The 15753-nt window shown below is 35.1% G+C and overlaps 2 protein-coding genes across 2 annotated transcripts; one reads left to right on the top strand and one right to left on the bottom strand.

Annotated features, from left to right (window-relative positions):
• On the top strand, nucleotides 6251-12355 carry LOC109724855 (probable potassium transporter 11). The gene is made up of 9 exons (XM_020253796.1): nucleotides 6251-7097; nucleotides 7734-7959; nucleotides 8224-8469; nucleotides 8978-9028; nucleotides 9116-9376; nucleotides 9861-9913; nucleotides 10005-10119; nucleotides 10392-10646; nucleotides 10935-12355. The coding sequence occupies exons 1-9, from the start codon at nucleotides 6978-6980 to the stop codon at nucleotides 11984-11986; spliced, it is 2379 nt and encodes a 792-aa protein (XP_020109385.1). The 5' UTR covers nucleotides 6251-6977; the 3' UTR covers nucleotides 11987-12355.
• On the bottom strand, nucleotides 12535-15274 carry LOC109724856 (trafficking protein particle complex subunit 3). The gene is made up of 5 exons (XM_020253797.1): nucleotides 15150-15274; nucleotides 14914-15011; nucleotides 13932-14031; nucleotides 13090-13272; nucleotides 12535-12800 (listed from the first exon to the last, which is right to left on the bottom strand). Exons 1-5 carry the CDS (start codon nucleotides 15204-15206, stop codon nucleotides 12678-12680), a joined length of 561 nt encoding a protein of 186 aa, XP_020109386.1. The 5' UTR covers nucleotides 15207-15274; the 3' UTR covers nucleotides 12535-12677.

Below are 15753 nucleotides of genomic sequence, written 5' to 3'. Positions count from 1 at the left end.
ATCAGATCATTTATTTTCATTTTTTTTTTCTTAGTTAGTTTATTAAGTTCATTCGTGTATGCATGCAATTCAATAAATAGCATGTGCGAGGAATCTATATAGTTAGGAACCTTATTAAATTAATTACATATTATTTTAATTGTTCAAAATGTATTGTAGATCACCTTAAACCGATAAAAAAAAATTTGTGTGTTTGAGTCTAACGTGAAGTATAGTGTGTGTGTATATATATATATATATAGGCCATGCACCTCGATATATATATCCCTTAATTTGTACTATCAAATAACATAACAAATAGTTAATTGTAAGGATTTGCTTTCACAAACCATCATCTAAATATGTACTAGCTAGATAATTAGAATTATTAGCTGTGTGATCAAACAATTAAAAGTTCTGAGATTTGAGGTGCACGTACATTAGAAATTTTGACTAAACCTGGTGCGCCGTGCGAGCATAGACTTCTAATATCTCAAAAGTGCGCGTGTATATATAGCTTGTATCCCACATATAAATAGTGATTCAAATCCCTGACCATAGAAATAGTAACATCATTATTCTATCTATTAGTATATATATTTGTTCTTCATTGCCAACGAAAACTCCTTTGCTGAAACTTATTGTAAAATAAGAGATGCACGGGATCAAAACTAGTAGGGGGTAAATAATAGTCAACTAATGATCGACTGGGCGTTCCACGGCTGATGTGGTAGACGATGTTCACGTAATAGTAGCTCCATATGCATGTATACATTGGTCCCATGAAGCTTTTGTTGTGGCAAACCTTGCATTTTATGGTGGTCCATTATTAATTGTATGCATACATAAAGAGAAAAAGACAGAGAACACACTGGCTCAAAGGGTGAGAATGAATTGGGTCCTCATATTATGTGTGGTTTTTGCATGTTTGCAGTAGTCGAGGGTGTTGGGGTTGTTTCAAAAATAGGTTACAGTACTGTTTCTATATTTAAAGTTTGCATATTTCCACTACGTATCCACGTGGGAAAAGAGAGGTAATAACAAGGGCCAGGTTTCTTCTGGGATTGTAGGAAAATTGTATATATTGTGTAACATTGCATTGTGTAAATTATAACAATTAAGTTACAACATAATATCTACGATTCCATCAGAATATATAAGAAGAAGTATATTTATAGATGCTTTTCTTGTAATTCTTGTGTTTTTTTTTTTTTAAGAAATAGATAGCGATCGAGCTACCTGCTTCATTCATTAAGGAAAATGAATTGAGCGTACGTAATTCTTGTATTCTATTTGGTTTCGAGTAACATATATGTAATTTGATTGAATGTTATTAAAAACTAAATTAAAAGTTTTCTAATAATTTCAATTCGCAGCAATGCATGGCTAATTATGATCTTCTCTCCCTCTTCCCCATATATATATATATATATAGAGAGAGAGAGAGAGAGAGAGAGAGAGAGAGAGAGAGTAGGGCTAGCTACTATACTCTTATGAGTATAGAGCACTTCGTACACATAAGTTGTTTTCGATGATGGGACTTCCAAATCAATAATTTACTCCGTTGAATATGGTTTAGAATATTGAAATATTTAAAAAATAAATTTCTTAATATTTTAAAATCATAATAAAGCCCATTAAGTGGGCATAAAATAAACGGTCAAAATCGAACGACGTCCTAAAAATGGATGATCGGATCCTTCAATTTAACATCGGAGTTATTGATCTTTATCTAGATAGTGAATATAATTTTCTATCAAAAATTCAACCTATTTTGATACCGGACGTTAAAAATTGTCAATTTTGTAAACTTTTGATCGTAAGATAAATGATGTCAAAAAATTATGAAATTTGATGTTTAGAAGTTTTAAATACTTTAGATAATATTTAACGGTATGAATCGTCAATTCGGAAGCTCTATCATCGAAAACGACTTATGAGTACGAGACTGATCGTACTTATAAGAGTATAGTAGTGAATATATGTATATATATATATATAGAGAGAGAGAGAGAGAGAGAGAGAGAGAGAGAGAGAGAGAGAGAGAGAGAGAGTTGAGCTAGAATACTATCAATAGCAAACGAGCTCCGTTGCCACCCATTTGTTTTCGATGATAGAGTCTCGAAATCGACGATCGGCACCGTTGAATATGATCTATACCACTTGAAGTGTTTAGAAATCAAATTTCAAATCTTTTCGACATCATTTGCCTAATGATCAAAGGATTTCAAAATTTGTAATTTTAATGGTCGATATGAGGCGTTTTCTAGTTTAACGGCGTAAAGATATTCAAATCAATTGAATTTTTGTTAGAAAATTCTTTAAACTATTTAAAACAAGATCTATACTCTTGATCTTGATTACATGACTCCTATCATCATTTTTTAAAGAATATTCATTTTCAGCCATTTATTTTTGTGTCCACTCGATGGACAAGAGAACAATNCGATTTGGAAGCTCTATCATAAAAAACAAATCGGTAGTAAACCGAGCAGTTTACTACCGATAGTAGTTCAGTCGAACTCTCTCTCTCTCTCTCTCTCTCTCTATATATATATATATATATATTGGAGTTTGACTGGGCTACTATCGGTAGTAAACTGCTCGGTTTACTACCGATTTGTTCTTGATGATAGAGCTTCCAAATCGACGATCGGCACCATTAAACATGATCCAGACCATTTAAATTATTTAGAAATCAAATTTCATGATTTTTTGGCATCACTAACTGAACGATTAAAGGGTCACAAAATCTATAATTTTAATGGCCGATATGGTGCGTTTGCTCATTTAACGGTATAGTAAAGTTCAAATCAACTAAATTTTTATTAAAAAATTCTTTAAACTATTTAAAATAAGATCTAGACTCTAAATCTCAAATATAAAAATTGTATCATCACTTTTTGAAAGATATTCATTTCCAGCCATTCATTTTTCTGTTCACTTGATGGACAAGAGAACAATATCGAAAATTTGTGAAATTTGATTTCCAAATAGCTTAAATAGTTTAGATCATGTTTAACAGTGCCAATCATCAATTTGGAAGCTCTATCATCGAAAACAAATCAATGGTAAACCGAGACGTTTACTACCGATAGTATTCTAGCAAAACTCTGTATATGTATATATATATATATATATATAGAATTAGGCTGGAATACTATTAATAGTAAAACGTTCTTTTTGCTATCAAGTTTTTAACCATTGGATGAAAAATTGTAGGGTCAGGATGATATTAGTCGGTTAGAGTTGAGTGGTCCCCCTAGGGTTGAGTGGTCCCCACTGGGTTATAGTATTTAATCTAATGGTTAGAAATAATAAAAAGAGTTGATCCAAAGGCTAAAAAACTGGTAGCAATAATGGGATTTTGCTACTAATAGTAGCCCAGTCCAACTCTATATATATATATATAAGCAAAATAGTACGTATCAAAAGTTATATTATAGCACCTTAATTAATTTCCTAATGTTTTCCATCCATTTCTTATTGGGTAATTCATAATTGAAAGTAGATTGTGACATTGTCCGAATTTTGTTAACTAATTAAATAGATCTAATTGACGCGTGTAACCTAACTTGATTATGCCAGATTTGATGGACAATGACGTGAACATGCATTAAATATATATATATATATATATATATANATTTTTATATTTGATATCTAGAGTCTAGGTCTTATTTTAAATAGTTTAAAGAATTTTTTAACAAAAATTTAGTTGATTTGAACTCTTCTATACCGTTAAACTAGCAAACGCACCATATCGGCCATTAAAATTATAGATTTTGTGACCCTTTGATCGTTCAGTTAGTGATGCCAAAAAATCATGAAATTTGATTTCTAGATAATTTAAATGGTCTAGATTATGTTCAACGGTGCCGATCGTCGATTTGGAAGCTCTATCATCAAAAACAAATTGGTAGTAAACCGAGCAGTTTACTACCGATAGTAGCCCTATCAATATATATATATCCAATGGTAGATGTTAAATATAAGCTTCTACTTCAAACAAAATAATATTACTGCTTAATTTTGATGATGGAGTCGAAATATCATTTTTTTTGCTCTTTTACAAGTTTTCTTGTACATTAATTACAACACATCTAAAAGCTACTATAGAAGAGCTTTTTAATATGATAATTAAGGTTTCTTATGAATTAAGGAGACAACAAGAATTATGTACGCAAGATTAATTTGTTTGACTATTAAAACCATGGGGATAGAGCTTTATGAGAAAATTAAAGTAACAAGAGATCATAATATGCTGATTCTCTTATCCTAAATATGCATGCTTAATAAGTAAGCAGCAAATCTCTTATTATAAGTAGTCACTTTCCTTCTTATAGTGATTCCCCGTTTGCGTATTAAAACTGTAATAATATTACAATGCCGCTCTCTGATAACTTAAGTTAGTAAAATTTATGTGGAATATATGCTCTCTTTTTTTTTTAGCTTCTATGATATTTTTTAGATCTTTCATTGAAATATTTTGGTCCAATTAATGAAAAATGGTTTTCTCCTCCAAAAATGTAATATACCTATATTTAGCAAATAAATGATCCAAAGCTTAAAATTTTAATTTAAAACTACCACTTTAATATAGTAAAAGTATAAACGCCATTAAAAGAAATATAACAAAGATATTAGTACCTTAATTTACAAACTACTCTATATATATATTAAAACAATTTGAAAGTGAAATGTATTAAACTTATCTATCAAACTAAAAAAACATCTATTATGTTGATATCAAAATCAGATATGATAATAACATCAGAGCAAATTAATCTTTGGAGATAAAACAAATCGTCGATGACAAGTATCGAAAAAATAGAAGTAGCCATTTGGCATATCCCTATGAATTAATGAAGAGGCTGTTGTGTGTCTTGTACAATATCTCAATTATTTAATTTTTCAAATTTTTAATTTTAATATTTAATTTTTTACTTTGTTTAATTTGAGTGGGTTAGCAATTACTTTAATTTAAAAATTTAAAATAATTGCTTGCTTTAATAAATTTAAATTATAAAAATTGTATGAACTATACTATTTAAACTTATTAAGATAAATAATGTATTTAAATTTTAAAGTCAAAATATCCTTGATTGATTCAAGTCAAATAAATTAAAAAATTGAATAGTCAAATTAAAATTTTTTAAAAAATTGAGTAGCTTATTTAAAATAATCTGTAATTCAAATAATTTCTCAATGATTTTATCTATAAAATAGGACTAAAAGCTCCTAGGGGTAAAAAAATATTAAAAAAATCACATCAAGTCGACGAAGAGAATCAAAAAATAGAACCAAATGATAAACCATTCCCTGGACCTGGTCCACTATGTCAGGGAAGAGCCAACATGTATTTTCTAATTATGGGATTCGAAAAATCTAAAATGAAAATTATTGGAATCATTTAGCAGCTCTAATTATTTCATAAATGGAAGATTTGTAGACTCAGAAATTTATTGCCTAGGCATTCAATGGTTACAAAAAGTGATTGGGCTAAAAAATAAAAATATTTAATAAAATGGCCGAGCTAGTTTAAGAAATATTATATTAGAATTCCTTTAATAATATATTTTTTGCAATAGAGGCCAAACTTATAATTTTGCATTTTCTTTTTTTTACTTACAATAAGAATCTTATTTTTTTTTTATTGTTTACTACGCCAAACTAAACATAAAAACGAAGCAAATATACGATACTATCTTACTACTCTTGACTCTTGAATAGTTTAGTTTGTAACTAGTTTTATGACCGTGGTGTTAGCTTACATTTAAGATATGTTTGGCTCAACAATATGCAGATTCAAATATGATAATTAAATTTGATGAATTTAAATCAAACTGCTATAGTTAAAACTGCAGGAAAAGACTCAATTATATCAGTTAGAACTATACTCTAAATTAGCCACGATTCTAACTCCAGAAATAAAGATAATTTCCTTCCTACTCTCTTTTTAAATAGATAATATTTTCAACAAAAAAAAAAGACTCTTATAGTTATAATTATTATATTTTTAAATGTATATATTTTCAACTAAACAAACGCGTTGGATCATATGGGTTAGGAAAAATTAAGGGGAGAAGCATCTGGTCCATGGTGAACGAGGTCTAGGGAACACTTTAACCTCTTCTCTCTCTCCATGGCAATGTAAATCCCACGTTCTCTCTCTCTCTCTCTCNTAAACTACTTCGTCCTTTCTCATCCTCTCCACCTACCATCCATATACTTTTAAACAAAGCCTTAGCCTAGGTCCTCTCTCTCTCTCTTTCTCTCCCCTGGTTAAAACCTTTCCCCTTCCCTCCTCCATCGATCCAAAATCCTCCCGAATCCCCTCAAATCCAAAACCTCTCTCTCTCTCTCTCTCTCTCTCTCTCTCTCCATCATGCTCGGGACCACGCCACACCACCTGTGAGCCCTCTTCGCCCACTCCAAAACGACACCTTTCTCGCCCCTTCTCCTTCTCTATCTATGCCGCTCGGTCTCACTCTCTTCTGTCTCGCTCCGTCGACATTTGCCTCTCTTGGAACCGGCCCAACTCGGGATTTTGATGCCTCATCCTGCCCCAAATCGAAAATTTTGATCTTGGATTTGTTTGGTTTTCGTTTCTGAATCACTAGAAGCGGGTAATTTGGGGGTTTTTTTGAGTTGGGTTTTGTTTTTTTTTGCGGAGTTTAGTATCTGGGTGGTGAAGTTGTTGCGTTGGAGTACAGTTTTCGAGCTCAATTTTGGGGAAATTTTAGCCTTTTTTTTGAGATGGCGTCGAATTTGTGATGTGGCTTTTATTTTTCATCAGAATTTTGTATCGGATTGTGAAGTTATAGTGCTGTGGTACTGTTGTTGAGCTCACTTTGGGGAAAATTTGGCCCCTCTTTTAATTCAGGATATAAATCTGGGGTTTTTGATGCTTGTGTGGTGTTGGATTAGATTAAACTGTAATTATAGGAGTGGTGGTGTTGAAAAATTTATCTAAACACTAAATCAGGGTTAAAATAATGGCGTCGGGATTGGGAAATGGGGATTCGAATAAGGGGAGCATGTGGGAGTTGGAACAAAATCTTGATCAGCCCATGGATGAAGAAGCAGGGAGATTGAGGAATATGTATAGAGAAAAGGTATGATTCAAAAATGCTTAATTTATGTACTTACTTTTCTCGAAATAAAGTGCTTTAGTTGTAGTTCTAGTAATATTGCCTCTTTTCCTTTGTAAACTGATTCATTTTGCCTTGTCACCAAGTATGTTAATTAATAATGACTCTCTTTACACTTTTTATTGTTGTCTTTTTCTCATAAACTTAGCTTTGCACTATAGAATTGCTTTTGAAAAAAGCATCTGAGTTGGCTTTTTAGTCTCTTTTCTTTGGCATGAATAATTGTTTGTGGACTAATGGTTGTTTCTAGTTTAGTTGGTACTTCAATGTGTGTGCATTTATAGCTATTGTTTGTTTATATAGGATGAAATAAATGTCCACACCGAACCTTCATGTTTTTTTTTTTAAAAAAAATCTAGCTATCACATTTTTCGGAACTACCAATTCTTAATCTTTACTGGTTCCTCATAACGATACGATTTGATTCCTGGAGCTCACTACTTTCTCGTACGTAGAAATTTTGTTTAAGTAGGTAATATGTTGTCGGGGCGAATCTTCTTATTAAGATCCTTTTTACTGGTGTGGGCTGTAAAATACAGTGGTTGTATTTGAAGTATATTTATCTGCACACTGACATGCTTCTTTACTCACTTAATCCAGAAATTCTCGTCGATCTTAGTATTGCGACTCGCATTTCAGAGCCTCGGAGTAGTATTTGGTGACTTGGGCACGTCGCCCTTGTACGTTTTCTACAATGTGTTTCCTCATGGAATAGAAGATACAGAGGATGTTATTGGAGCTCTTTCGCTAATTATTTATTCTCTGACTCTTATTCCACTTCTTAAATATGTTTTTGTCGTCCTGAGGGCAAACGACAACGGCCAAGGTGGAGTATTTGCTTTGCACTTCTGTTTCATATTTATTTGAGTTTTAGGGATTGATAAAGGGTCTACCGCAAATTCCAAAATGCTCTTTCAATTGAATACTTATGTTTGTTAATATTTGTTAGAACATGATATCATTGGAAGTGATATAATACTAGGCATGAAACAAGCACTGCTGTACTAAATAAACCACTTCAATTTCTATATGACTCATTTACTGATGATTTTTAGGTTTTAATTTTAGCTTCCTTTTTTTTTTTTTTCAGGTGGTACATTAGCTCTTTACTCCCTACTTTGTCGGCATGCGAAGATAAATACTATTCCTAACCAACATAGGACAGATGAAGAACTAACAACGTACAGTCGTCAGACATATGATGAAAGTTCACTTGCGGCAAAGATTAAGCGTTGGATAGAGGCGCATGCATATAAAAAGAATGCACTTCTTATTCTCGTTCTTATTGGTACTTGTATGGCGATAGGTGATGGGATCCTCACTCCTGCTATTTCAGGTAGCAATTTTCTTCTGTTTCCTGTCCCTCTGCTTCAATGTCTTGGTAGTGCTGCTTTAATCCAACATGGATCTGAAGTCCATCTTCTCTCCGCATGCTACTGTTTCCTTTGATTATGAAATATTTCTGGTAACATTTTGCTGATTTGGAACTTCTTTTGACTTCATGAGGGTAGTGAGTTTGTGGAAACTTCTTTTGTCTGGCACTCTTCTTGAAGATTATTTAAATAAGCTTCTAAAAAGTATATTTAAGCATAAGTAGAACCTTCATAGTATTCAACATTTTCAGATTAGCAAGGATGAGTCTATTAACATGTCATTTATTAAATTGTTCTTTTTTTCGATAAGAGTAATTTAAGTTAGTTCTGTTGATTGTTCAATTATTTTTTGGGATGCTGCTTTAACCATCCATCTATGACATGGCATCAATCTTTTAGTCATTAGCCATTTCTTCATTATATACTGCATCTGACGCTAAGCTTCTAATGTGGGCGATCTCATTTTTGCAGTTCTTTCCGCATCAGGTGGAATAAAGGTCGAAAATCCTAAAATGAGCAATGGTACATTTATTGCTCTAATATTCAAATATGGTCTAATTATCTGATACATTGATTATAATAAGTTTTTACTGTTTGTGCATGTGCCAGATGTTGTTATCCTTGTCGCAGTTGTCATATTAGTTGGTATTTTTAGCATGCAACACTATGGTACCGATAAAGTAGGATGGCTTTTTGCCCCAGTTGTCCTCCTCTGGTTCTTATTAATTGGAACTGTCGGAGCTGTGAACATATGGAAATATGATAGTTCGGTTCTCAAAGCATACGATCCAGTTCATATATACCGGTATTTTAGGCGAGGGAAACAGAACAGTTGGATCTCTCTTGGGGGAATTTTGCTTAGTATCACAGGTCAGCTTTGCCTTTCCTCTCATGTCATATTTCCCTTTTTCTTTTATATATATATATATATATATATATATATATATATATATATATATNACCGTCCTAGTGCCAATACATTTTCTTTTTATATGAAAAGAAAAGAATAATATGCACGGGAGGGCCCCTATATATATATATATATATATATATATAACTCTTGAAGTGCTTGCTTTTTTGAAAAAAAAAAAAAATCCCTTAGGGAGTCGTGAGATTCATGGGAGAATTTGGTTTTGTATAGTTTAAGAAAAGAGGCACACCTAAGTACAAGGGCATATACGTAGGAAATTAGGTCTCTTTAAGGGCATAACAAAGATATTGATTGTGCAGCTAAATATATGTAAAATAGATAATTTTGAGGGATTATATATGTAAATGTCTTTTCCTTTTTGTCATTATATTTGTTGTTATAAACATAGAGTAACATGGATATCATCATTCGACTCTTTAACAGGGACGGAAGCATTATTTGCAGACCTATGTCATTTTCCTGTGCCGGCAATTCAGGTAAATAGTATTATTTATTGAATCAAGAAAAATGAGTCGCTTTTTAGCTATCTTTTGTACTTACGCTGTCTATACTATGCATTTTGTGCAGATTGCTTTTGCTCTAATTGTGTTCCCATGCCTCCTTTTAGCATACACCGGCCAAGCTTCTTATATCATGTGTAATAAAGACCATGTGTTCGATGCTTTTTATCGTTCTATTCCAGGTACCTTTCTAACTATTACAAGTATGTTCTTTTTTTCCTTTCTTTTTTGATGAAGATAAGTATGAGATATTCATGCATATATGCCTGCTGAGTTATCATTTGCTTATATATATATCTCCTCAAAATCTGAATTTTTTTTATGCACTTTGAAAACTTGAATTTGCTAACGTGTTTATCTTTCTCAAGAATTCAGAGAGAGTATATGTGTACAGAGATTTGTTTCATAGGGGTATATATGCAAGAGCTTATGTAAGTTCTTGTTATCGCTGCAGATGTTATATATTGGCCCGCCTTTGTTATCGCAACAGCTGCTGCAGTAGTTGCCAGTCAAGCCACAATATCTGCGACATATTCGATAGTGAAGCAAGCACTTGCACTCGGCTGTTTCCCTCGAGTCAGGGTGGTGCATACCTCGAAAAAATTTCTCGGTCAAATATATATCCCCGATATCAATTGGGTGCTCATGATTCTCTGCATAGCTGTTACCGCAGGGTTCAAAAATCAAAGTCAGATTGCAAATGCATATGGTGAGCTCGCCTAAATGGTACATTTGTTTATGTATATTACATGAGATTTAAATTAGGCATGCAATATTAGTTGTTAATGCTTACAAAGCTTACCTAAATTTATCGCGCTTTTGAAATGGGTACCTTTGACAACTTAGATTTTAGTACCTAACCTTTTATTTTTCTGATTTTATAAATTTTTCCATCAATTTCTAATCGAATTTGAACATTCCTGTCAAAAGAGTTAATATGGTTGGATACTTATTTTAACATTACTAACTCCTGAAAAAATCGTCCTACATGAAACAGGGACTGCAGTTGTGATAGTTATGCTAGTAACAACACTTCTCATGATCCCTATAATGCTACTAGTATGGCGGAGCCACTGGTCTCTTGTATGCATATTTACGGGACTGTCCCTGCTCGTGGAGCTCCCTTACTTCTCCGCGGTCATATTGAAGATTGACCAGGGTGGGTGGGTTCCGCTCGTCATTGCCGCCACCTTCCTCCTTATCATGTATGTGTGGCACTACGGCACAGTGAAGCGCTACGAATTTGAGATGCATAGCAAAGTCTCAATGGGGTGGATTCTGGGCCTAGGCCCGAGCCTGGGTCTCGTCCGGGTCCCGGGAATAGGTTTTGTGTACACAGAGCTGGCGAGCGGCGTCCCTCACATCTTCTCTCACTTTGTAACCAACCTCCCTGCCATTCACTCTGTGGTGGTCTTTGTTTGTGTGAAGTATTTGCCGGTCTATACTGTTCCGGACGACGAACGAGTCCTTGTAAAGCGGATTGGACCAAAGAACTTCCACATGTTCCGATGCGTTGCAAGGTACGGATACAAGGATCTCCACAAGAAAGATGACGACTTCGAGAAGATGCTCTTCGATAGCCTCTGCCTGTTCGTTCGGCTCGAGAGTATGATGGAGGGGTACTCCGACTCTGATGAATATAGCATTTGTGGGCAGAAGACGGAGGTCAAGTCGATCGACTTGCTCGTTAACGATAACGGCTATACCAACACTTTCTCTTCGAATGTTGATCTAAGTTACTCGTCCCATGATTCAATCGTCCCGGCTCAATCATCACCACTTAGGGGGAGCAGTTTGGTGAGGTCGTCGGGCCAGACGAGCCAGACGGTAGGGGGCGAATTGGAGTTCCTGAATCGGTGTAAGGATGCTGGGGTGGTACACATTCTCGGGAATACGATCATCAGGGCACGAAGGGACTCTGGGATTGTGAAAAGGATCGCGATCGATTACTTGTATGCTTTTCTGCGGAGGATTTGCCGCGAAAACAGTGTTATCTTTTATGTTCCTCATGAGAGCCTGCTGAATGTGGGGCAGATATTCTCTGTGTAGTTCCAAGTGGTAGAGTGAGCTGAGCACTCTTTAGTTTTTCGGGGTTTCAGGAGGCGATACTTGCGAGACTTACTGTTGGTCGTGGAAAGATGACGGCGATGCCGCGAGAGGTATCCTCTCGCGTGTCATGAAGTGCTCTTCTTGTGCTGTTGATTCCGATCCATGGGAACAAACCACTGGTTTGAGAAGTCGAAACTAAGCCGATATCGAGTATTCTCGTAGAGTCGGCAATCTGATAGTTGGACTTCTTGCTTGCTATAATTTCATATATGGTTGTAGACAGAGAAGTAATAATGTATATTTTGTTGCATTAGGTCCTTGGAGGGATTCAAATATTTGTATCTTCTTTTTATGAGGGAATATAAGAGCTCATCTCTTTCCTTCAATTTTGGCTCAAAAGACTCTGTCCACTCTTGTTTCATAGTAACATTTTATCTTGTTATTCATTTAAAAAGAAGGGGAAAAAAAAAAAAACCAAAGAGGGATGACTTAAACCAGATCATTTAACTGTTGAAAGAAATACATCAAACATTTTCCATTCATCAGGATGCAGAAAAAGTGCCAAGCAATAAATCTGAACTCTTGTTTCTTTCACATGAGAAAGGGCAGAACTCACCACTAAAAGTAAATGAATCTTTCGGCAAACGGAAAACTATTACTACATTAATCAACTGATTTTACATCAGAATTATCAATCATCATCTTTGTATGGGTACTCCTCGGGGACTTGCTTCAGAAGTTTTACGCGCAGCTCGTAAGCGTCGTCTCCCTGCAGCATATCTCGAACCCACGTGATTTCGGTCTTCATTGAGACCTGCACAAACACAACAATAACTTAAAATAGAAGTAAAAATACCCTTTGATATGATGAGGATGTGTCACTTGATAAATACTCCAGTTCATTATTAAGCTAACAAATAACAATGCAAAACAAAAGGACATAATTTATCTTATTCTCCGTAGGAGATGCAATCTCTTAATATTTCACGATAGGGAGAAACATAATGACAATGATTGTTCCGAACCACCATAACTTATTAAGAGAAGTGAGATAAAGAAGGGGAATAAAAAACAAAAAAAAAAGGTAGAAGATAGGAACAAACCATTTCTAGCGCCCCACGAATAACTCCGCTTAAGATGTTACAGTAGGAAAGGCCTTGGCATGTGTCGGGAAGCTCGACAAAATCCACGAGAGGGTTATCTTCCAAAACGAGGCTGCAGCTCGTGCCCTCGGCATCCCAGTTGATCACAGTTGCGGTGACCCCTAAGAACATTTTGAAGCCAACCTTTTCCAATAGTCAAGAATTTGCCGAGAATTTGTTAGACGGAGAGACAAGACTAAGAAAGCATAACAAGAAGGGAAAGGACTTCAACACCTACAGCTTGAAACATCTCAACTCAAAAACACACATATGGTTCTATAGCTTTCTTTTGTTATAAAGGCTATCTTGGATGACCAAATAGTATCAATAACTTTCTTTTATTATACGTATGAAGGCTATTACACTTGAAATTAGCTTTTGAGTAGCCAAACTATAATGATGACAAATAATTTAGAATGTGGCAAACTGAGGAAAAAGAAACAGAAACAAGCGGCAACGTTTTATGCAGGTTAATAATTTAGACTCGTTAAATATAAGATGGTCATAAATCTGTCGTAGTAGAAAACCATTGTCAAAAGAGGGGAAAATTGTGAACTTTTGCTGTGAGCAATCACAAGAACATTTAGTTGAGCAGCTCTACAGAAAAAAAAAATCTAATCAAACACGTAAGAAATGAGTACAAAGAAGGGAAAGAGGAGAAAAATTGGGAAAAAAAGATGACATAATTTTGTAGTTCATCACTGAAATACTTCGTAAGCTAGGAGTCAGTGTGACCCATCCATTCCTAAAGTTCCTCGTTTGGGGAAAAGAAAGAAAACACCATGATAGTTAAACATAAGCACCTTTGCAATTACTTCAGCTGTCTCCTTGAAGTCCACGCATCTCGACACATTGGACTTTGCTAGAAACTCATCAATCAACCGAACTCCGATATTATAACCCCTGGAGAAGCATGAAGTTAAGAAAAACAGACTAGCAAGAAATTGGAAGGCCAACTCAAACAGGACATGTCCAAAACTAGACACAACTATCATGCAAAATTACTCAAAAGCAAAAATATAAGGTATTTAGATGATCTGGCTCATATCTAAAACTACTCACACATAATTTGGTCTTTGTGTCTTTCCGCTATAAACCAGTATTAATATGGTTAAAAGTTGTCCCACATGCTACCTATTCTAACCATGGAAAATAACAACTTGAGGAAGTATTCAAGATTAAAAAGTGATCATAGTAGGCAATAAAGCAATTATAGTAGTTCAACTTTATAAGATTAAGTTCACGCCTCGTTTATACATAATCAACTTGGAAAGACCATAATTCTCCCGAGAACACTAGATCAACTAGATCAACTATTCAAGTATGCAACTAACTATCTAGATATCAGATTTAAGGTTAAGTTCTGTTTGCAAGTTTGATATTCTTGTAGAATTTGAGTGAATTCGCAATGCCGATATGATCAAATTTAGGAGATTGTTAAACCAAGAGAGGAAGTTTGATGCTTTGATCAGGGTAGCAACATATCTACTTTTGAACAAGGGAAAAAAAATCTTTTTTGGTTTTAATAAACGTAGTTAAAGATCTAATTCTGAATAGTAAACGATGTTTAAGTCGATTACAATCAAATATAGCTTTGAATTCCCAATATTAAGGATCTACAAAGTAAGATCTCCAAAACCGCAAACATCACGAAGTGTACACCACCACTAAGGACAAATAAACACCCATAAGGAATCAAAAACTCTAAAAAATATATATATAGTAGAAATTAGAGGAGATCGAGAGATGCATCGCGTGATATGGGAGAGAGAAAAGAGTGATTACATCTGATCGAGCTGCTTGTTGACCTCCTCCACCTCCTCGAGATCCGTGATGAGCTGCCGCACGATCGCCCCATAGGTGAGGGTGAAGAGCTCCGCATTCTGCGCCACGCAAACCCTTGAAATATCAGAAAAAAGGGGCCAAAATTGGGGGAAAAGAAACTAGATCGGGATCGAGCACGACGAGATCGAGATTGAGCACGAGGGGGTTGCTAGGGTTTGGGTTTTTGGGGAGCTTACGACGCGCTCGACGCTGGCGAATACGGCGTCGCCGCTTCTCGGGGCGAGAGGCGCCATGGCGATGGATCGGAGGAGAGAGAGAGAGAGAGAGAGAGAGAGAGAGGTTTGGAGAGCCCACGTTCGTTCGGAGCGAGGAAGGAGGAGTTGAATCGGACCCATTATGGGCCATGATGGGCCAGACCGGCCCGATTCTTAAAGTGGGTTCTAACCCGGACTGTTATAGCCTGCTAAGGACCTCTTAGTAGACCCGTCGCCCGTTTAGCATTGGGGACTATCTAATGACATTGGGCCAAAAAAAAAAGCCTGATAAAAAATATATATCTTTATTTCCGTGCCATGTGTTACTTGTAGTTATAAATGACACCTTAGCTTGCTGTTCATAAGCCAGCTCTCAGCTCGGAATAAGCTTATCGAGATTGATCTCTCAATTAATAAGCAAATCGAACACAAGCTGAATCTTTCAGCTTAAAATCTTAGCGAGTTGAACAAGAGCTGGACCAACTCACTCGTGTTTGGTCCGATACAGCTCAAATATATATAACACAAGCTGAATATTTTAGCTTGAAATCTTAGCGAGTTGAACATGAGCTGGACCAGCTCACTC

Source organism: Ananas comosus, linkage group 19, assembly GCF_001540865.1.
Source record: "Ananas comosus cultivar F153 linkage group 19, ASM154086v1, whole genome shotgun sequence".
In the NCBI taxonomy this organism is placed as follows: Eukaryota; Viridiplantae; Streptophyta; class Magnoliopsida; order Poales; family Bromeliaceae; genus Ananas; species Ananas comosus.
This window is presented reverse-complemented; position numbering and strand designations above follow the sequence as displayed.